This window comes from Mesoplodon bidens (genome assembly GCF_964165515.1).
Source record: "Mesoplodon bidens genome assembly, chromosome: 18".
Classification (NCBI taxonomy): Eukaryota; Metazoa; Chordata; class Mammalia; order Artiodactyla; family Ziphiidae; genus Mesoplodon; species Mesoplodon bidens.
Genome location: NC_138175.1, coordinates 53,621,205 through 53,643,991, shown reverse-complemented (window position 1 = coordinate 53,643,991; position 22,787 = coordinate 53,621,205). Strand labels below are relative to the sequence as shown.

Below are 22,787 nucleotides of genomic sequence, written 5' to 3'. Positions count from 1 at the left end.
ACTCCAAGTAGGATAAATTCAAAGAGATCCACACTACAAAACATTATAATCAAATTACTGAAAGCCAAAAACAAAGAAAGAATTTTAAAATCAGCAAGACAGAAGTGACTCATCATATTAAGGAATCTCAATAAGATTAACATGTAGGGTTAAATAATTATATATATAATAGTTATAAAACTATAAAACTCTTAGAAGGAAACATAGGGATAAAACTTCATGATCTTGGATTTGGCAATGGTTACTTAGATATGACACCAAAAGCACAAGAAAACAAAGGAAAAAAAAAGACAAATGGGACTTCATCAAAATGTAATACTTTTGTGCATCAAAGGGCATTATCAACAAAAGGAAAAGACAGTCCACAGAGAGAGAGAATGTATTTGCAAATCATCTATCTAATAAGGGATTAATACCCAGAACATATAAAGAATTCTTTAAACTCATTAACAAAAAAGACCAAAGAGTCAATTAAAAAATGGGCAAAGACTTGAATAGACATTTCTCTCAAGAAAGATAGATGGCCGATAAGCACATGAAAAGATTCTCAACCTCACTAATCATTAAGAAAATGAAAATCAATACCAAGTGAGAGGGCTTCCCTGGTGGCGCAATGGTTAAGAATCTGCCTACCAATGCAGGGGACACGGGTTCGAGCCCTGGTCCGGGAAGATCCCACATGCCGCGGAGCAACTAAGCCCGTGCGCCACAACTACCGAGCCTGCACTCTAGAGCCTGCAAGCCACAACTACTGAGCTCACGCACCACAACTACTGAAGCCCGTGCTCTGCAACAAGAGAAGCCACTGCAATGAGAAGCCTGCGCACTGCAACGAAGAGTAGCCCCTGCTCGCCACAACTAGAGAAAGCCCATGCATAGCAACGAAGACCCAACGCAGCCAAAAATAATAAACAAATAAAATAAATAAATAAAAATAAAACTTAAAAAAGAAAAGTGAGAGGGACTTCCCTGGTGGTCCAGTGGTTAAGACTCCAAGCTCCCAATGCAGGGGGCCTGGGTTTGATCCCTGGTCAGGGAACTAGATTCTGAATGCCACAACCAAGAGCCTGCATGCCACAACTAAGATCCCACGTGCCGCAACTAAGACCTGGTGCAGCCAAGTATATATATAAAAAAACAAACAAACAAACAAACAAAAAAACCCAAGGTGAGATCACACACATTAGGATGGCAATTATGAAAAAGAAAGAAAGAGACAGAGAGAGAGAGAGGAAGGAAGAGAAAAGAGAAAAATAAAGAACAAGTGTTGGCGAAAATGTGGAGAAATTGGAACACTTGTGCATTGCTGGTGGAAATTTAAATAGTACCACCACTGTGGAAAATAGTATGGCAGTTCCTCAAAAAATTAAACCTAGAATTACCATATGGTCCAGCAATTCCACTCTTAGATATGTCCTCAAAACAATTGAAAGCAGGGACTCAAACAGATATTTGTACACTAATCATAGCAGTATTATTCACAATAGCCAAAAGGTCAAAACAACCCACATGTCCATCAACAGATGAATGGATAAAGAAAATGTAGTATATCCATACAATGGAATATAATTCAACCTTAAAAAGGAAGGATGTTCTAATACATGCTACAACACTGATGAGTATTTATCTCAATTAAAAAAAAATCTAGGGGCTTCCCTGGTGGCACAGTGGTTGAGAGTCTGCCTGCTAATGCAGGGGACGCGGGTTCGAGCCCTGGTCTGGGAAGATCCCACATGCCACGGAGCAACTGGGCCCGTGAGCCACAACTACTGAGCCTGTGCATCTGGAGCCTGTGCTCTGCAACAGGAGAGGCCACAACACTGAGAGGCCTGCACACTGCGATGAAGAGTGGACCCCACTCGCCACAACTAGAGAAAGCCCTCACACAGAAACGAAGACCCAACACAGCCAAAGATAATAAATAAAATGTGACACCTTTATAAAAAAAATAAAAAAAAAAATCGATTTATTTTTAACCAATGACTGAATGGGCTGAGAATAACCCAGGGCTGAAGAACTCCTGTCAAGATATTTCTTTGACATAAAGATAGGGTCTATTTTTTTTTTTTTTTTTTTTTTTTTTTCTTTTTGCGGTATGCGGGCCTCTCACTCTTGTGGCCTCTCCCGTTGCGGAGCACAGGCTCCGGATGCGCAGGCCCAGCGGCCATGGCTCACGGGCCCAGCCGCTCCGCGGCATATGGGATCCTCCCAGACCGGGGCACGAACCCGTATCCCCTGCATCGGCAGGCGGACTCTCAACCACTGCGCCACCAGGGAGGCCCAGGGTCTATTTTTGATCCTATTCGAATACCATGACTTTTTTTTTAAACTTCTCAAATGTGTCCCAACACCTATGTCCCACCAGCTTTAATTCAGGCCCCCATCTTGGCTGCCTGAAGCTTTACCTTCCGACCTGGCATCCTTGCCTCTAGTCTTGTCCCCTTCTGTATTGCAACTACAACAATGCATCTAAATTGCAAGCACAATTATGATGAAATGAATCCCCATCAGCTACAGATAACGTCTAACTTCCTCATACAAGCAACCACTTTGAAAGGATGAGATTGATGCATATGTATGAGCAAGGGTAAATGCCTAATATATATTGTTAATGGAGAAAGCAAGTTACAAGAAATGCATGATATGGGGCGGGGAGGAAGAAACAGCACTCGGGGTCATATATCAAGAATGGAGTGGGGTGGGGGACAGGTGATATCCTAGGTCAGGGAATCTTATTGCTCAAGCATTGGAGTTCGGTAGAAATAAAGGACAGGAATGTAGGAGCGAGTAGAATCAGAGATCAAGTCAGCACTCACCATCTCCCAGAAGTACACGGCCATCTGAGCCCTGTTGAGCAGCAGTGCCCAGAGGAACAGGTCACTCCAGGGTGCCTGCCCGGGGACGGCTTCCAGCAGAAATTCTGAGGTAGCCTTGTCCCACAGCAGATACGACTGGAGGCGAGGAAGGCATGGTGAGCGTTGTCTCCGCCCCAGACCTTTCCTGACTCCGCCCCAACCATCAGCCCCATACCCCGTTCAGTCACACACCCCGTGCTCTGACCACGCCCCATCCTGGCATAGCCCCGCCCCCAGACCCTTTTGTGCTTCCCCCACCCACCCCGTTCCTCACATTCTCCCTGCTGCCATCGCCCTGATGGGTGCCCCTGGTAGGGAACGTCGGCGCGCACGTCTTCCCCAGCAGCATCCGCAGCACCTGCCCCACCTTAGGGGGTTGTGGCTCCGCAGAGGGTTCAGAGACTGGGCCTTTGTTGCCTGTGCCGTGGGACACCTGGTCCAAAAGGCTGTGGATAAGTGAGTTGGGGGGCGCTGCGCTGTAGAGCTGGGCCAGGCGCGTAGGGGTCAGGAAGTGGCCCAGGCTAAGGCCATGGGAGATGAGCAAGCGCACGAACTCTGGCCGGTCATTCAGAAGGGCGTCCATGAGGGAGGCTTCCAGGTGGAAAGACTGGTGGGGGTGGAATCAATGGGGGAAGAGTTGAGCACAGAGACAGGCAGAAGGCCAGGTGAGGTCAGAGATTAAGGACAAGAGGTGGGGGTACAGAGCTATGAGTGACAGATGGATGGATGGACAGTCAGGGTGATGGATGGGTGGAGGGATGGATGAGAGGATGGATGGGTGGGCAAGTAGATGGATGGATGGATGGGGAGAGAGGGAACAAGATGGGGACAGATGGACAACCAGAGATGGATGGACAATTAAGAGAAGGCTGGACAGGCCATAAAGGAAGATAGAGCCAGATGTCAAAGGAGTCAGGGAGTGGGGGAAATGCATCCCTTTTGTCAGAATCCCCAATCGCCAGGCCCCAACCCCTCACCCGCCATTGGATATCCCCCCGGAAGAGTTCACTCTGGGCAATGTCCACGCGGTTCCAAGCCACAGCCAAACGCAACTCATCCAGGTAAGCTGAGGCTTCAGAGCTCCCACAGGCTGAAAGGGTGAGAAGGAGAGGGGGCAAGAAGTCAGGGGAGGTTGGGAAGATCTGATGAATGTCTGTATTGCTTCTACTTGAGATGCCTGACATTTAAACTCTGTATAAAGGCAATGTTGTTGGGCAGAGTCTGGGGTCTTAAGAAGTCAGGCTATTACAAGCATAAGGTCATTCAACCGAGGGGCAGAGTTGAATGTAAAACTCTTCAGACCAGTGGTTGAGAGGCTCCAAGAAAAAGAAGGGGAATCATTTATTCATTTAACATTTACTGAGGTAGGCTACGGGCCAGACAGTAAGAGGGATGGAGAGAGATTGGATACAGTCCCTGCACTGAAGGAGCTCATTCCCGGGAAATATGTCCCAGAACCACATAACTGCCCTTAGAGTGACCGGTGCCCTTGGAGGAGGGCATAGAATGTGATTAGGACCCAGGGGAGGCTACAATCACAGAGGTATGGAGAGACCCAAGGGAGCCTCCTAGGGGATGCACATTGAGGTAGGGCTTTTGAAAGACTAGTAGGATTTGGAAGTGTGCATCTGAGATGAGAAAAGAATCATCAAGGCAGCAGGAGCAGCCTGAGCAAAAGCCTCGGTGCAGGAAAGCACAGGCTATGATGGCAAATGTGAGTCACTCTGGTTTCCTGCCACTTGGGAGTATTTGTGAGACAAAAAGTAGCAGAAAAAATGTAAACATTAGCCGGACTTTGGAAGACCTTGGAGGTCATTAAATAGAACAAGGAAGAACAAGTGGCCTTTAAAAATTTGATCGGATAATTTAATGGATCCAAAAGTGTGCAGTCAACCTCGTGTGACCTTGGGCAAGTCACTTTCCCCCTCTCTGAGCCTCAGTTTCTTCATCTGCAAACTGGGGAGACAGTCCTTACAGGAAGGGTTAGAGGTTCAGGGGCAATAATGTGTGCCAGCTGCTCAGCACAGTGCCTGGCTGTTCCGAGACTCTTAGGAAGCATTCATCCCCTTCCCCCTTCCTTCCTCACCTGCTGAAACCCCATCCCTTCAACTCTGCCAACACTGAGACTGTCCAGCCATCTCCAGTTTCCCCAGCAGAGTGTGATCACTTGTACTTCTGCAGGCAACAGACTTAAAACACCACCCCCTCAAACCACATCTTAGAGAGCCGCTGTGTTTTCTCCCAGGAGGCTGATGAGTTAACTTCTGTAAAGTAAATCAGATTTTCCCACTGACTGTCATCCTCTATTATAGGATGTGTCCCCACAAGAAATGGAATCATACTAAGAAGAGTTCCCGTTTATTAGGCTCCCCCTGGGGACCAGGCACTGCCCATAATCTGCCTCTGAGGCTCACAACACTCCTGCCAGGTATTATCTCAATTTTTCAGAGAGAGAAACTAAGGCTCAGAGAGGGAAAGTCTCTTTCTCAAAGTCACACAGCAGAGAGGGGGCCAAGCTGATACTCAAATTTTAGTTTTATCTGATTCCAAAGTCAAAAATAACTACCACACCACAGAACATGGTAGATGAAATTGGGGTGGGGACCTGGAACTCAGAACGCATTACAAATTGACACTATGCCTCTTGGGAGTTTTTATCTAAGTGGGTGTTTTCCCTGTAAAACTCTTCTGACACCAAAAGTGACCCTCCCCTCCCACATCCCCACAGAGCCCTGGGGATCCCCCTTATCACTTATTTATCCCACCTCCATATCTTACTAACTCCAAATTCTACTGGCTCTTCAAGGCCGCCCAGTTTAAATACCACCTCCCCATTTTTCTCCCCTTTCTGACAGCAGCTCCTCTCCCATGCTTTGTCTTGAATTTTACTTGAGGTTGTGTCCAAACAACCCTGGTAGGATCTGCTTTTATCTCTGAGCCTAATCTTTGTTAAATGAATAATGAGCTCCATCCTCAGCCTCTACCAAGCAGCCATTATGCTCCCTACCTTGGTTTTCATCATTCATTCCTCTAGTGAAATATCAGGAGTTCCTTGCTGGGAGACAGCACTCTGGTTTTTCTCTGACTCCACCACCCCTCAGGGCTTAAAACATATTGGAGGCATATAGGAAAAGTAGAAAGGGTGAGTGGGTGGATAGATGGAAGGATGGATGGATGGATGAAAAGATGGATGGATAGATGAAAGATGAATGGATGGAAGAACGATGAGTGGATGGAATTGTTACTGGATGTGTGAATAAACTGGTAGAAGGATGGGTGGATGGCAAGATGGATGGATGATTGGATGGATGGAAGAATGAAGGATGAATGGAATAATGGGTAGATGGAAAGATCAATGTACATATGGCTGGCTGGATGGATAAAGGATGAAAGGATGGGTGGACGGATACAACAGAAGGAAAGCAACTTTGGAACATAATGAAAGTATCTTGGGAAAATTGTCCAGATAGCACCATGCAAAGCCCCAAAAGGCAATGATAAAAGGAAAAAGATAAAAAGGGGGCACAATTTAGATTAGAGAGGATGGATAAAGTACCGAGGCCAAGAGAGGTTTCCAAAGTTGAGCTGACAATGGAGGAAGTTTGGGACTCCAAGCCTTACCCTTGACAAGGGCCTTCAAAACAATGGTCTCAAATTCCTCAGGGCCATCATCAGTTGAATAGACTGTCAGCAGCTCCTGCCGAGTCATGATCCTCTCCACCTGCAGAATACCAAATTTTGCAACCCACACCCAACTCCCTGGCCCTGTCCACAGAGATATAGGAGAACATTCCCCTGCAGGACCCAGTGGTCTAGGTGCCTAGCACCCTCTACTCCCAGAACCTAGGGGGGATCCAGGTCCCCAGGCCTCTCCTCCCTTAGACCCAGGAGTCCAGGCTCCCAGCCTTTCCTCCCTCATATCCATGAGGCTGGGCCCCCATTCCCCTTCCCTTGGATCCAGGACTCCAAATCCTCAGCATCCTCACCTCTCAAGACCCAGGAACCCAGGTTCCCAGCTCCCTCCCATCTCAGGTTCCAGAGTTGGGCCCCCAATATCATACCTGGGCCTGTAGGACCTCAGGGTCCCCTTTGGGGAAGAAACGTTTAATCACATCTTGGGCTTCACATCGCCTGCCTCCTGCACTCCCTGGAGCCAGAGTGTGGATCTCTGCCAGGCAGTCTGCAGCTCCCCCAGACCCGGCCACCAGGAGGCAGGGGAGCTGAGCCTGGGTGGCGTTCTCTATCCGCTACAGGACAAAAGGGGGAGTCAGATTAGGGAAGGAAAGTATTCACACCTCCTGGAGTCTAGATTCCCAGCCCCCTCCTCCCCTAGGACCCAGGAGTACAGCCCCCGGCTACTGCCCCCCCCTTAGACCCAGGCACCTGGGCCCTTATACCTTCAACATCTTTTCATCACCATCAATCAAGAGAAGGAGGACAGGGATGTCAATTCCAGTCCCTGAGGAGAGAAGAGAGCACAGGGCTTGGTCACCTCCCATCAGCCTCTGTCAGCGATGGGAGAGAACCACATTTCCCAGGAGTCCCCAGGGCAAACGCTGGCTTCTGCCTAATCCTCTGTCCCGAGGCTCATGAGAACTGTCATGCCTTTGAGGATGTTGGGAGGGGCCAGATCTTGAAGACAGTAATGTTCAGCTTCTCAAGGGAGGAGAGGGCTGGGAGCCTGGACTCCTGGGTTCCCGAATGAGGCATGAGTCAATCCTATAACTGATTAACCATCCAGCAGCCAGGAGAGGATGAAAGTGCAAATAGAAAATAAAGGAAATAAGGAATAGAAAGGACTATCCAAATACAATAAAGATATTTACCAAAGCCCAATAGCAAACTCATATAAGTTTTTTACGAACTCTATTCCCAATAAAATAAGAACTGAAACAACATTACTACTATTCACACTTATCTGGGAGTTTTGAGCTAATGTAACAATGCAAGAAAATGAAGTAATTGGAATGAAAACTTGTATATATATATATGTTTTTTAAGCTGGAAGAGACAAAGGTATCTATTTGAAGGAAAGATGATTTATATTCTCAGAAAATCGGAGAGACTCCACTCAAAATAACTAAATATTAATAAGAAAATTTGGTTAAGAGGATTAATACAAGAAAAATACACAAAAATAAAAAACTTTTCTACAACTATTATAATATGTATCTTATCCATGTTTTCACAAAATGATAAAACACCTGGGAATTAATTCATACAGAAAGGTATAATATTTTTATAAGGAAATTGATAAACCTTATATAAGGACAAGGCCTGAATAAATGGAAAAACAAATACCATGTTAACCTGTCACAATGTAACACATAAATTCAATGCAATTTGGAGAAAGAGGGAGGTAGGAGGGGGTTGGCAGTGTTTTCCTGTTTTTTTCTTAATGGAACAAAATAATTTTAAAATTCATATGAAAGAATTAATATCAGAGGAGTTAAGAAATTTTTGAGAAATGACAGTAGGGAGAAACTTTCCCTAATATATATTCAAACGTCTTTAAACTACTGTAAACAACAACAACAGGAACAAATATATATATATATATATATATATATATATATATATGTATATAATTTTTTTTTTTGGCCGCACTGCACAGCATGTCGGATCTTAGTTCCCTGACCAGGGATTGAAGCTGCACCCCCTGCATTGGACACGCAGAGTCTTAACCACTGGACCACCAGGGAAGTCCCAAACAAAATATATTTTTGGCACAGGAATAAATAGAGAGGTAGAAGAGGAAAATGTTCAGAAATACTTCAACATATAAAGGAACTGAATATACAACTTAAGTGGCATTTCAATTTAGCTGGTAAAAGATGGTTTATTTATTAAATGGACATGAAGAAAACGTGGCTTCCCATTTGGAAGAAAAAAAATGTAGACTCCCTATCTCAAAACACCTAAAAATCATTTCCAGATGGATTAAAAGTGTAAACATAAAAATATAAGATATTAAAAAATAAGACTTAGAATATTTGTATAGCATTGGAATGAAATGGACCTTCCTAAAAAACCAAGGGAAACCAAGGGGCTATAAAAGGAACAACAAATATATCTAACCACATAAAAATGATAGAATTTTTATGGAAGTAGACACCATAATTAAAGTATCTTTTAAAAATTTTACATCTAACAGTCAAAACGTTACTAAGGACAGGATACAAAGAATTCTTACAAAAAGACAAGAAAGAAATAACCCAATTCAAAAATGTGCAAAGAATATGAATAGACAATTCATAATTGAGGAAATCTGATTGGCCAACAAAATATGTTTATATCTTTTAATATCTTTTAATATATCTTTTAATCTTTTTAAATTACAAAATCAAATGAAAAGTGGCATGTCACTTTTTACCCATCAAATTTGCCAAAAAAAAAAAAATTTAAACCAAGAGTATCCAGAGCTGGTTAAGACTGGACAGAAAAGGAAACTCACACATTTTCGATGAGAGTGAAAACTGCTACACACTTTTAGAAAGTTATCTAGTACATCTTATTAGTATACACACAGAGCAATCTCACTTGGGGGATCTACTGTATAGAATTTAAAACACCTGGATGGAATTATGGATGTTCATACAAAGATATTTATTCATCATTGTTTGTAATGCCAAACACTGATAGCACTTTAAGTATCCACCAATTGAGAAAAATTTAAATAACAGATGGTACAACCATTACCAAGGAATATCATGCAACTACTAAAAGGAGATACAAGATAGAGAAGTTTGTATCTAAAAGGGATGGTTATAAGAAAGTGATATGTATATGTATAGTATAAAAGAGAGAAAGGAACACCACTGAGCATAGGATTTTATAAGCATAGACAAAGATATAAAAGGATTAACTCCAAACCATATAACACAGATTACCCCAATAGAAGGGATTGGAGCTGGGAAGGGAATTTGCTAATGTCTTTTTTTTTTTTTTCTTCTTTGACCAGTGGGTTATTTACAAACTACAATTCAGGCAATGATATGAATTTCCTTATATACCTTCGCATGGTTTGATTAGTTCCAATAAACACATATTAAAGCTGCCATAAAATATTATGTTGAGTGAAAGAAGCCAGTCTCAAAAGGTCATGTATTATATTATTCCATTTATTTATCTTCTGGAAAAGAGAAGACTAGAGTGATGGAAAACAAATCAGTGGCTGCCAGGGGCTGGGTACAAAAGGAATGCCTTCATGGTAACAGGTCTATGTCCTGACTGTGGACATGAAGCTCTACATATGCCTAAACGCACAGAATTATACACCCCAAAAAAGTCAGTTTACACCCCAAAAAGATAATTTTAAAAATAAGATTAAAGTTGCTGAAAAGCTAAGTAAAGTTTAAGAATTAAATGGGGGACTTCCCTGGTGGTGCAGTGGTTAAGAAACAGGTTCGATCACTGGTCCGGGAAGATCCCACATGCCGTGGAGCAACTAAGCCGGTGCGCCACACTACTGAGCCTGCACTCTAGAGCCCACAAGCCACAACTACTGAGCCCTCATGCCGCAATTACTGAAGCCCACGCACCTAGAGCCCGTGCTCCGCAACAAGAGAAGCCACCGCGATGAGAAGCCCGCACACCGCAAAGAAGCGTAGCCCCTGCTCGCCACAGCTAGAGAAAGCCCACACACAACAGTGAAGACCCAACGCAGCCAAAAATAAATAAATACTTTAAAAAAAAGGAATTAAATGGCCACTTTTTTTTTTGCGGTACACAGGCCTCTCACTGTTGTGGCCTCTCCCGTTGCGGAGCACAGGCTCCGGACGCGCAGGCTCAGTGGCCATAGCTCACGGGCCCAGCCACTCCGCGGCATGTGGGATCTTCCCGGACCGGGGCACGAACCCGTGTCCCCTGCATCGGCAGGCGGACTCTCAACCACTGCGCCACCAGGGAAGCCCCAATGGCCACTTTTTAAAATACAGGAAATGTTTATAAAGAAGCAGGTTTCTGTTTAGTTGACTTTCTACATTGGACATTTCTTTCTGTTTTAGTGATTTCTGCCCTGTTTTTATTATATCCTTGCTTCTACTTTCTCTAGATTTGATTTGCTCTTCTGTTTCTAGGATTTTTTATAATTGGAGACTTAAATCATTGATTTTCAACCTTTCTTTTCTTTTCATTTTAGATAAGCCTTTAAGTCTACAGATTTCCCTCTAACTACTGCATTAGCTGCATCCCCAAAGTGTTGGTATGTCATAACATCATTATCATTCAGTTCAAAATATTTTCTAGCTTTTTTTTTCCTTCTTTGATCCATGGGTTATTTACAAACTACAGTTCATGCAGTGATATGGATGAATCTCAAAGAAATAATGTCGAATATGAGAAGGCAGAATTTAAAACATGGGGTTGGTGTGACTGTATTCATATGAAACACGGTCAGAATTACTCTATGCTGTGACAAGCAGGATAGGGTGGCTCTTGGGTGTGGGCAGAAGGCTTCTGGGGGCTGGTATTATTCTGTTTCTTGATCTGGGTGCTGGCTGCATAAGAGGGTTCAGTTTGTTAAAAATTCATCAAGCTGTCCACCTTTCGGTATTGTAGATTTCAAGATAATGATTTTTTCAAACACAGCAAATGACGGGAGAAGGCACTTGACCATAGGAAACTCCCCCGGCCGCAACCCCCAAATTCCTACCAGATCTGACCACTGGGGATCCTGAGCCTTGGGCTGTGAATCCCCAGTGGAAGGAGCCACTCACCTCCCACGCCCGTCTTCTGTTGGGCAAGGTAGGACTCGAAGCCCAAGCGGAAGCGGTTCTCGCCGCCCAGGCGGCCGTGGGTGCCATCGTCCACCAGGAGGAAGGCCGAATAGTTGTAGTCAAGAGGAAACTGGACCCCATCCTCGGGGTCACCGTGCCACCTGTACCTCGCAGGAAATGAGCCCTGGGGGACAAGTGGCCAGACCAGGGAGTCTTTCCATCAGGGCCAAGAGGACAGACACCAGTTGTTCCTCTCTCAGACCCAGGACTACAGGTCCCCAGCCCCTCCTCCCTCATACCCAGGAGTCCAGGCCCCCCACCCCTCCCCCCTCAGACCCCAGACTCCTGGCCCCCAGCCCTCTCCTTGTCCAAGACCCTGGGTCCCACCTTGGGGTTGATGAGGGTGTCTCTGTTCCGAACCACACCCCAGGGGGCCACGCCCATGGCCACCACCTTGTTGCCACCAGTCCTGGCCGTCTGGTGGTCCCGCACAGCCACACCCACATGCCGTCCAATGCCCTTGTGCAGCCCTCCGGTGACAATCCAGGCCCCTACACAGCGACACAGACTGGTGGTGAGGTCCAGAGACACACAGGCGTGCAGAGACAGAGAGAGAGAGACTAGAGAGTGAGACAAAACCCCCCACACAAAGACGGGAGTGGGGAAAGACAGAATTCCAGGGAAGTGGGGGAGATGGGGGGGCAGTCGGCCCCGGCCCAGGAGGCAGATGCCCACCCTCAGTCACCTGTGTTCTGGGCAGCCCTCACCAGCCCGCGTCGCAGCAGGTCCTGCAGCCAAGTCTGGAGGGTGGGGCCCCCCGATCCCCCCAGCACTGACACCACCAGGTTCGGGGCCTGGAAGCCCCATAAGTTTGTGACCAGATTATAAACTGTAGCTGGATCCGTGCGGTCAGAGAGCCGGAGGAACTGTGGACACACAAGAGGAAGGGACACGGGGAGGGGGACAGAGACAGAGCGAAAGGGACAGAGATGCAGAGAGAGGAGCACAGAGATGGGGGGAGGGGGGACGGGGACAGAGACCCAGAGGGGAGGGATGGAGACCCAGAGAGAGGAGGACAGAGACTCAGAGAGAGGGGGACAGGCTTAGAAAAGACAGACAGGGGTGGAGGGGACAGGGATCCAGGAGAGGTGAAGATAGGGATGGGCAAATGGGGAGACACAGCGTTCAGCTGGGACACCCCCAGACCCTGGCTCCGGGAGCCCCTGAGGCATGCAGCCCCACTGGTCAACCCTGGCCCTGCCCAGACATGCAAGCCTCACATTGCTGGCCTTGCGGCCGGCACCCAGGAAGTCCAGGTCTCCGAAGGCATCTGTGGGCTTCTCCGTGGTGTGCAAGTCACTGTCCCATACGGTCACCACGGCTGCCCCGAATGCATCCTCCACAGCCACTGATGGGTGGGCACACCGGGGTTGCCCACACTGGCACAAGGTCCCCCTGAGGGGGGAGGGGAAGGAGAAGGATGAAGCCCAGAGGTGTCCGCACCAACCCCAAGCATCTTGTAGAAATGTCCATATTTCTGCATCTCCCTCCAGAGGAGTTCACAGTCCATACTGACCCTGGCACTGGCCCTCCATGGTTCTGACGAGCCTGAGGGAGAGACCGGGGCAGAACAACCACAGTCACCTCACCCACCAGCAGGAAGCCACAGTGGCTCAAGAGCACCTGAGCAGGGAGGTCTACCTACCAGACCCTACACTCACTGTTGCCTTCAGGGCCTGAAGTGGAAAAGTGCAGGGGGCCATCGGGGATGTCCTTGCTGCCCCCAGTTCAAACAGATGATATTCACGTGAAAAGGAGAATCAAGAGTGATCACAGAGCACGCATGCACTAGAGGCCAAGGCAGCTGTGTGACTTTGAGCAAGTAGCTTCATCTCTCTGAGCCTAAATTTCCACCTCTAATGGAAAGACAATGATAGCACAGCCTACGTCATAGAACTACGAGGGGCCAATGAAATAACACATTTCCTAAAATGGGGGCCGCATACCAGATCCAGTCTCCGTGAACTCCACACAGAGCTTTAAATAACCTTGAACAACACAGTGAGAAAGTCGTTCCTTTTTGAGCTCTCCTGATTACTGTCAAGGAGAGAGGATCAGCTGGGTGCTAGAATATTTTTAATGCCTAACTCTTTACTTTTTCTTTTTAACAGAGAAAAGCTGGCCTCAGGCTCAGAAAACTGGGCTGGCAACAGCATCCATTTAGGCGGTAAGTACTTTTTATTTGGTTTTCATTGTGATTGTCTTTTATGGCTTGTTTCTTTCTCTTTGTGGCAAATGGAACAGATTTTGCATTTATGGTGATCACATGTGAAACTTTTTTCCCCCTAAATAAATACGCAAGTATCCCTTGTTACCTAATGGGATTGGCACCTGAGTTTAAAAACAGCAAGCAACATGGGTTTGGGAGATGAGGGATTTATTTGAAAATGTATCTAAATCTCTTTGGTCCCTGATTCCAGAAGGGATTCAAATATCGGGGGAGACCTGCATTTATGTAAACAGAGTGAGCCATGATTTAAGGAATAATTTTATGGAAAGAATAGCACAGGTGGTCCATGGATTTGACAAGAGTTGTAAAGTCACTAAAAGAATGGCCAACATGGGCTTCCCTGGTGGCGCAGTGGTTGAGAGTCCGCCTGCCGATGCAGGGGACGCGGGTTCGTGCCCCGGTCTGGGAAGATCCCACATGCCGCGGAGCGGCTTGGCCTGTGAGCCATGGCCGTTGAGCCTGCGCGTCCGGAGCCTGTGCTCCGCAACGGGAGAGGCCACAACAGTGAGAGGCCCACATACCACAAAAAAAAAAAAAAAAAAAAAAAAAAAAAAAAAAAGAATGGCCAACAAATCCAAACAGAATACACCAGCTCCTGGCACAGTGAGAACTATAGGATACACCCCTCTCTCTTCCTGAGTCTACCTCCAAGGTCCTGGCATGCCTCAGTTTACCCACTTGATCCTTTCACCCATCTCAACCCTGTCCCTGGATGCCCCTCATTCCTGTCCATCTACTTCCCACGAGCCCTTCCCGGCAAAATTTCATGTAATGTTCCAGAACCTGAACTGTCCAGTACAGTAGCCTCTAGCCACACCGTGCTCCTTATATTCAAATAAATTAAAATTAAATACAACTAAAAATTCAGTTCCTCAGTTGCTCTGGCCACATTTCAAGTGATCAGGAGCCACATATGGCCAGTGGCTGCCATATTGGATGTGGATATAGAACATTTTCACCATTGCAGAAAATTCTGGTAGACAGCACTGGCAGACTCCCTCTCTGTCCGTCTCATCTCCTAGCCCCCTTTCTCTGTGTGGCCACTGAAACCGAAATTGTTCCCGATAAAATCAGCAATTACCTGCACATCCCCGAATACAATGGCTTTCATTCAGGTCTCATCTGACTCAGACAAAGTAGCACTGGTCATAGCTAAATGGCTGATTCTAGAAAACCTTTTCCTTGGCAGAGCACACCCGTTCCCCGGGCTGCTCTGTCTCTGCCTCATCTGTGGCTTTCTCTTCCTCTGTGCCTCCCTTGAGTGTAGGTGTTCCCCAGAGCCAGGACCACGTGCCTTCCCTACATGGCTCTCAAACTCAATGCCTCCAAGGGCCAGGCAGGTAACATAAGAGCAAGAAGCATCAGGTGGAAAATTATAAGTGGATGTGCCGGAGGCTGTGCTGACTTGAGGCAGCATGTCTGTCTTGAAGCATTCAGAGACAAGTTTTTAGCAGTCCTCTTCCGTGGAAGAAAAAAAAGAAAACATCGGCCATAGAATTGCCAGTTTGCAATCTCCTCTGATTTTACACTTTCTTCCCCCCATCCTACTTCCACGGTTTCCATTACCACCTACAGCTAGGACTTCTCAAATCTTGGATGGAAGTCACAGACTTTTCCTGAGTCCCTGAGCCAGGTTTGCAACGCTCCTGGCTCCCCCAGGCCCTTCCCACACATGAAATCCCACTCTGAGTTGGGCGACATTTCCCAAACCTACTCATGCACCTGGGTTCCCATCTCGGGAACAAGCTCACTGTTTCCCAGGTCCCAGACCAGATGTCTGGGCCCATCCTCCCCTCTCCCCTCTCACTCTGCAAATCCATCGGTCCCCAAGCTCCTGCCCCTGAATCTTTGCCCCATCCCCACCTCTCTGTGTCCCCTCAGCCCTGGCCTGCCTCAGGCCTGTTCTCCTCCCACCTGCCCCTTGCCCAGCCTCTTCCCCAGCTTCCTGAACTCCCATTCATCCTCACGTGGCCTTCAGAGCATCTTTCCACACCCAGAGCTGACCCTGCCCCTCCCATGGCTCCCCAGAACACCAAGACACGGTCCCAACCCCTCGGGGTGACATTTGAGGCTGTGTGACTTCTGGCCCTGCCTTCCGGTTTGATATCCTCTGTCAGATGCTCCCTGCACCTTGAACTCTGCCCCCATTTGCAAGCCACATCGTCAATAGGGGCAATTTATACTTGCTGTTCCCACTCCTGGAATCCAACCCACCTTCAAGTGTCAAACTCCAACTTTATCACTTTCCAATGTCACCTCATTAGCCCCTCCTCCTACAGAAGCCATTGGTGACACCCTGTATCCCCTCCCCGGACTTAACCAGATGCCTCCTCTTGGCTCCCACTGGGCCCAGTGGCTTGTCCTTTGCAGCTCCCATCTCCTTGCCCTAGAATCATCTTCCTCCCACCAGACCAGAGGTTCCTAAACTTCCTTGACCGCCCTTTCCATCAGTAAAATTTTTTGAGCACTCACCCCCAAATAATATATATGTTTATTTATACATAATTCAATCCATCCTGCACTAATATAGTCATAATAAAACACACACTAAATTAGGAACGTTGACATTTCCCATACCCCAAAGATTGCCTTGAGGACACTAGAAAGCCAGAACCCACTTGAGAGACCATCACTGAAGGCCAGGAGTCCCTAAGGGTGGCCACTCCCCACCCCCCAGCCACCCAGCACAAGCACAGGCCTTACACATGCTAGTAATTGCTACCTTCCGGTGATTCCTATGGACATATTTTCCAGTGATTACTGTGCTGGGCACTGTTTCAGAAATATCACAAGCAGTAACTTGTTTAATTCTCACACTATCCGCAGGAAATAGAGCCTGTTTTTAAGCCCAGATGATAGATGAGGCCCAGAGAAGTGAAATGATTTGCCCGAAGCCACACAGCACGTGTCCCAGCTGAAATCTGAACCCTGGCAGGGCCTGTGCTCTTGAAAATCATGCCCCCTTGGAAGTGCTGAGTGAGAGTTTCTTGGAGGAATGAACAAGTGAATGAATGAAACAGAGACAGCCAAGAAAGAAAGACAGAGAAAGTGACACCAGGAGGCAGAGACACACAGAAGGGACACGGGGAGGGAAAAAAACAGAACCCAGCAGCGGGGCTTGAACACTGAACCTGAGCGGGAGGATGGGAAATTGGAAGTGTTTGCAGACTGACCCAAGCCCTCCCCGAGGTAGAGAGCCACCAGGGAACGCCCTTGGGAGTATCGGCTCTGACGAGACTGGGGAAGGGAAGGAACCGAAAGGCGGGGTCTGCGGTGGGCGGGGTCAGCGGACCCGGGACACTCTGGGGTCTGTCCCCGGGGCGAACTCCTCACCCCGCATCTGTGGGGTCAACGATGAAAGTCGTGCACGTCTTCTTCTTGAAGATCTTGGGGATCCAGCTCTGGAGACAGGAGCAAGGAGTGGTGGGGTGGATCCAGTTCGGTCTTAAGTCACGGAGTGACCCACCCGCGCCCTAGCAGGAGACCCAGGAGTCCGGGACCCCAGTGCCCTCCTCTCCCGGACTCAGGAGACTCGACCCCCCCCAACCCCCTCACCAATCCGTCCCCAAGGACCCTGGAGTCCGGGCCCCCAGCAACCCCTTCCTTTGTCTGACCCAAGAATCTGGGTCTCAAGCACCCTCCTCTCTGGAAACCAGGAGGCCAGGCCCGAGCTCCCTGTTCCCTCAGGCCCGGGTCCGGTCGCTGTACCTGCTCCTTCTCTGCACCCACCATGCTGCCGCAGCCACCGCAACCTATCCGACTCCCGGCGTTCGATCCACAAACCCGGGTTCTAGATGCGCCCTGGACAAACCGGATCCGCCACTTCCCAGCCCAGACTGGGGCGGGGCCAGGTCTGGGGGGCGGGGAGTTTCGGAGAAGCGTAGAGCGGGAGGCGGGGCAAAGGGTTGGACAGGACCCAGAGAGAGGCGGGCAGGGACCCAGGGGGAGGGGGACAGGAACCCAGGGAGAGGGGGACAGAGACGCAAAGAGGAAATGCCAGCGATGAGAGAGAGGGCACACTGACCCAGGTCGGGGCATGGGGGGCGGGAAACACAAAGACGTAGGTGGGGGCAGAGAATCAGAAAGGGGGAACAGAGATTGGCGGGGGCGCTACATTGACCCAAAGAGGGAGAGAGAGAGAAAGGTTTGAATGGGTGGCAGACACTCAGAGTGAGAGGGAGAAGGGGACAGAATCCTCAGGAGGGGGGCAACAGGGACCCTGAGAGAGAGAGCTGGTGAAGAAACAATGACAGAGAGAGGGAGACCCATAAAGAAGGATGGGAACCCAAAGAGAGAGGGCGACGGTGACAGGATGAGGAGTGGGAGGTATTGATATGCAGGCAGGCAGGGCCACATGTCTCCTGCCAGCTCTCTGACAGGGACAGCTGTGGCCTCCTGGGTAACCTGAGCCCCTTGCCCCCCCTCGCTGTATTTATAGCCCCAGCCTGGCGCCATCCCCTGCCCCCAGATCTGAGTTCCAGGGACAGGAGGTCATGGGTACGTGTGCTGGAGCAAAATTCCTTTCACGCCATTCCAGGGCTTCCATATTGACATCCACCTTCTCAGCAAAGTAGCCCATTCTGGCCAGAAACTCCCCATAATCTAACCCCCAGTCCCTCCTTGGCAGGGGTATCTCCCCTCAGATACATCCCTCCTGCTACCCACCCCCATGGCCCAGGCTCCCCCCAAATTGGCCTACTAAAAATCTAGCCATTGTCTTTGCAGCTGCCAAACATGAACTTGTTGGCAACACAAAGTCAAATCTCTTGGTTCCCCTCTCCTGGCCAAGGAGAGACCCCTTCATCCACCCCCTCCCCAGCTGGGAGGAGGAGGAGCAGGAGGGGAGGGGCAGGTGGGGACTGACCCAGAATAACTCAGGGCTGAGAGTAAATTTAGCCACAGAGAGGGGAGGGGAGAGACCCTATTGGCTGGGAAGTGGGAGGGAGGGCCGGAGAGGAGGGTAAGGGGCTCTGGAGACTGCCTCAGAGGGCCTGGCTGTGAGGGCCAGAGGGCAGAGGCCGAGAGAGACACAGCAAAGGAACAACACAGGGAGAAAGAAACAGAAGGAGCCCAACATTCATCCACATAGCCATAGCCACAGTGGGAGCCAGCCCTGGGAGAGGCTCTGCTGCCTGTCTGTCCCCATGGGCCACTGTGGGTCATGGCTGCACACTTCTCTCCTCTGGGCTGCAGTGGCCAGCCTGCTTCTCCCCACTGCTGTGACCCAGCAGCTGAGAGGGGCTGGGCCGGGGCCCAGCAACTGGAACAACAATGCAGGAGCTTCGGAGCCCTCAGAGGACGCGTCGGGCAAGTTTGGCCACTCCCCGCACAGCCATAGAGGCCACGGAGATGAGAACAAGGATGTTTCCACGGAGAGTGGGCATCATTTCTGGGGCCACGGAGACCACAGAGAAGAGGATGAAGATGTCTCCAGAGAATCCCAAGACCATAGGTACCAAGGCCACAAGGTGGGAGATGAAAACATCTCTGGTGAAGAGGAATATACAGAGCATGCTCAGCAGGCCCGTGGGCACAGAAGCCATGGGAATGAAGAGGCGGATGATTCAGCTGAGCACGGGCACCCCTTCCCCAGCCCCAGGAGCCATGGCCATGAAGATGAGGACGAAGACGAAGTTGTGTCCAGTGGGCATCACCATCATATCGTCAGGCATGTACACCGAGGCCATGGAGAAGAGGAGGATGAAGAAGAGGAAGAGGAAGATGTCTCCACTGAGTATGGACACCAGGTTCACAGACAGCGAGACCATGGGAAGGAAAAGGATGAAGATGTCTCAGATGAACACCACCATCATGGCCCCAGCCACAGACACCGAGGCCATGAAGAAGAAGAAGATGATGATGATGATGATGTCTCCACTGAGTACATACACCAGACCCATAGGAGTCAAGGCCATGGGAAGGAAGACAATGAAGATGTCTTAAATGAACACCACCATCATATCCCTAGCCACAGACATCAAGGCCACAGAGACAAGGAAGATGAGGATGAGGATGTGTCCACTGAACACTGGCACCAGGTTCCCAGACGTACCCACCATGGCCTTGGAGACGACGAGGAGGAGGACGAGGAGGAGAATGTGTCCGCTGAACACTGGCACCAGGTTCCCAGACATACCCACCATGGCCTTGGAGACGACGAGGAGGAGGACGAGGAGGAGATCACAGTCAAGTTCAGCCACCATGTTGCAAGCCACCAACCCCAAGGCCACAAGAGTGCTAAGGAGGAGGACTTCCCAGAGGAATATGAAAGAGCAGTCCCTGGCCATCACCACCACGGAGTCCCCAAGGAGGAAGATGAGGACACCTCTGCCAAGCTTGGCCACCAGGCTCCCAGCCACAGGCAGCAAAGCCACAGAGATAAAGGGACTGGCCACAGAGGGTCCATCAAAGAGGAGACTAGCTACCAGTCCCCAGAACACATGGGAGTAAAGGATAGAAGCCATTTAAGGGAGAGTGATTCTGAGGAGGAAGAGGAAGAGAAAGAAGAGGATCACAGCTCCCATGAAGAAGATGATGAAGGTTCAGAGGAGGGAGGAGAAGGTACCCACCATGGCAGCCTGGACCAGGAGGATGAGGAAGACAAGGAGGGAGGTCATGGCCTCAGCCTGAGCCAGAAGGAGGAGGAAGAAGAGGAGGAAGAGGAGGAGGAAGAAGAGAAGGAGGAGAGGAGGGAAGAGAGAGCTGAGGTTTGGGTCCCACTGAGCCAAGACCACCAGGAGGAAGAAGATGAGGAGGAGGGGCTGGAGGAGGATGAGCTCCCCTTCACCATCATCCCCAACCCGCTGGCCAGGAGGGAGGTGTCTGGAGGTGCCTCCAGTGAAGAAGAGAGTGGTGAGGACATGGGTAAGTCATCTGACTGGATGATGGGGGTGGGGAGGAGCGGAGTCAACCTGGGTCACTGTTGCCCTCTTGTCCCCACAGATCATCAGGATGCCCAGGAGTACAGGAACTACCAGCCAGGGTCCCTGTGTGGCTACTGCTCCTTCTGCAATGTATGTCCGCAACCCAGCTCCATCCACCAAGCTGTTCCTAGAGTTCGTTCCTGGGCTCTGGTGTGCCTTGGGAGGGCCCTGAGCATCGGGCCTGAGTAAACAAAGACACTTCTGGGGCCAAGTGGGGGACAGACTGGAGGCCAGGAGGCTGGGGAGGAGCCTGGGATAGTGGTCCAGGAAAGAGAGGGTGAGGCCTGAGCTGCACTTGCAGGTGTGGGGACAGGGAGGAGGGTTCAAGGCAGAGCCGAGGGAGGTGGGACAGGACTGGAGACTGACAGGCTATGGGGAGAATAGGAAGAGAGGGGGTGAAGAGAGTACCCAACGGTCCAGCCCACAGTGACAAGGGGACGTCGGGGGCGCCTTGCAATAGGGAAATGAGGGGGTGGGAAGCAGGTTAAGCAGGTTGGAGGATGATACTGAGCTCAGTGTCAGAAGTAATGAGGCTGAGAAGTTGGGGATATGTCCAGCGGGTAGGGTGGAGGACTGGCGGGTGGCTCCCAAACGTCCCTACCTAACCAGGCTCCTCTGGTCCCCAGCGATGCACGGAATGTGAGAACTGTCACTGTGATGAGGAGAACATGGGAGAGCACTGCGACCAGTGCCAGGTGAGACTTCTTCCAGACTCAAGGATCCACCAGGTTTCCGGATGGCCCGGGACCATCTGAGCACCCCCAGCCCCAAATCCTCTGCCCTCAAACTGACCTAACCCCTTACCCCTGATGCAGCCTTGACTCCAAACCCGATCCTGCCTCTGACCTTAACCTCCACCTAGCTAGCCTCCTGCCCAAGTACGGCCCACGCCCCATCCTAACTCCGCCCCTGACCACCTCGTACCGCTGATTCTCTCTCCCCACCCCCGCCCCCAGCACTGCCAGTTCTGCTACCTCTGCCCGCTGGTCTGCGAAACTGTCTGCACTCCCGGTAAGCATGGGTGGGGCCCAGAAGAAACCTGATGAAGGGGCGGGGCCTAGTGGGTGGAGCCGACCTGAGGAGCAGGCTGGAAGGTTGTGGGGCACGGCTATGTGCGGAGGCGTGGCCAAGGCTGGGACTCTGACGAGCGGGAGGAGCACGGAGGGGCGGGGCCGGGCAGAGGGAAGGTTGGGGATAGGTGCCAAAACCTGAGGTTCGGATTGAGGGGTGAGCCTAGAACCAAGAGGTTGGGGCCAAAGCAAGTGGAATTCGAAGGACGCGGCGGGGGGTGGGGCTATTGGAGAATGGGAATACTTAGAACACTTAGAGCCAGGAGGAAGGAAGGAGTCGCTGTAGAAGGAATTAGTTTGGGGGAAGGAATCCAGAAAAGGGGGCGGAGCTAGTCCTGGTCCTGGACTGAGTGAAAAGTGGCCCCCAGTTTCACCCGTGGTGTACCCCTCAAGCCTCTTCTCTCCCACAGGAAGCTACGTCGACTATCTCTCCTCGTCCCTGTACCAGTAAGTGTCTGGAGGGGGTCTGTTTAAGGGCCCCGTTTAGAAAGGTGCTGTCCCGCTATGAATTATTGGACAACCCTGAGCCTCTAGTCCCCCCTTGGTGAAATGGGCAGGTTAACGATCTCTAAGCGCCCTGGTGTGAGCTTTGGACACTTCGGCTGTCCAACCTCTGCGTCCTTCTCTCCAGAACCCTGGCAGACATGCTGGAAACTCCGAAACCCTAACCCAGACACACGGCTGCGGCGCAGATACATCTCCCTGGCCCTCCAACCCCTTTCCACGGGCCATATTTATTTCTCTGAATAAACGTGCTCCCCGAAACCTCATTGTCAGGCCTGGGGTCTGGACCCTCTGGGCACCGGGGAACGCGGGTGGGGTCTGAGGGAGAAGGGGCCGGGACTCCTCGAGGTGGTTGGTTGCTAGGTCCTGATAAATAAATCAGTCAACACGGGAGCTTTTTGAAACAGTTCTCTTTACCCGTGATCACT

At 49.8% G+C, this 22,787-nt stretch overlaps 2 protein-coding genes across 3 annotated transcripts in view; one reads left to right on the top strand and one right to left on the bottom strand.

Annotated features, from left to right (window-relative positions):
• Window positions 1-17,699, bottom strand: part of TRPM4 (transient receptor potential cation channel subfamily M member 4) — a 36,611-nt gene extending 18,912 nt beyond the window's left edge. Inside the window, exons 1-12 of one of the 2 annotated variants that reach the window (XM_081215872.1) lie at window positions 17,571-17,699; window positions 17,196-17,263; window positions 12,853-13,027; window positions 12,318-12,498; window positions 11,960-12,123; window positions 11,573-11,756; window positions 7,253-7,314; window positions 6,917-7,102; window positions 6,477-6,576; window positions 3,833-3,945; window positions 3,130-3,462; window positions 2,817-2,951 (exon numbers count right to left, since the gene is read on the bottom strand). In XM_081215872.1, coding sequence (XP_081071998.1) covers window positions 2,817-2,951; window positions 3,130-3,462; window positions 3,833-3,945; window positions 6,477-6,576; window positions 6,917-7,102; window positions 7,253-7,314; window positions 11,573-11,756; window positions 11,960-12,123; window positions 12,318-12,498; window positions 12,853-13,027; window positions 17,196-17,263; window positions 17,571-17,594 — 1,725 coding nt within the window. In that variant the 5' untranslated portion in view covers window positions 17,595-17,699. The remainder of the gene's footprint in view (window positions 1-2,816; window positions 2,952-3,129; window positions 3,463-3,832; window positions 3,946-6,476; window positions 6,577-6,916; window positions 7,103-7,252; window positions 7,315-11,572; window positions 11,757-11,959; window positions 12,124-12,317; window positions 12,499-12,852; window positions 13,028-17,195; window positions 17,264-17,570) is intronic. The other variant, XM_081215871.1, reaches the window with a different exon arrangement.
• Window positions 17,700-18,839: 1,140 nt separating this feature from the next.
• HRC (histidine rich calcium binding protein) lies at window positions 18,840-22,625 on the top strand. The gene is made up of 6 exons (XM_081215875.1): window positions 18,840-20,726; window positions 20,805-20,875; window positions 21,412-21,480; window positions 21,742-21,796; window positions 22,266-22,302; window positions 22,487-22,625. Exons 1-6 carry the CDS (start codon window positions 19,007-19,009, stop codon window positions 22,521-22,523), a joined length of 1,989 nt encoding a protein of 662 aa, XP_081072001.1. The 5' UTR covers window positions 18,840-19,006; the 3' UTR covers window positions 22,524-22,625.
• The last annotated feature ends 162 nt before the right edge of the window (window positions 22,626-22,787 follow it).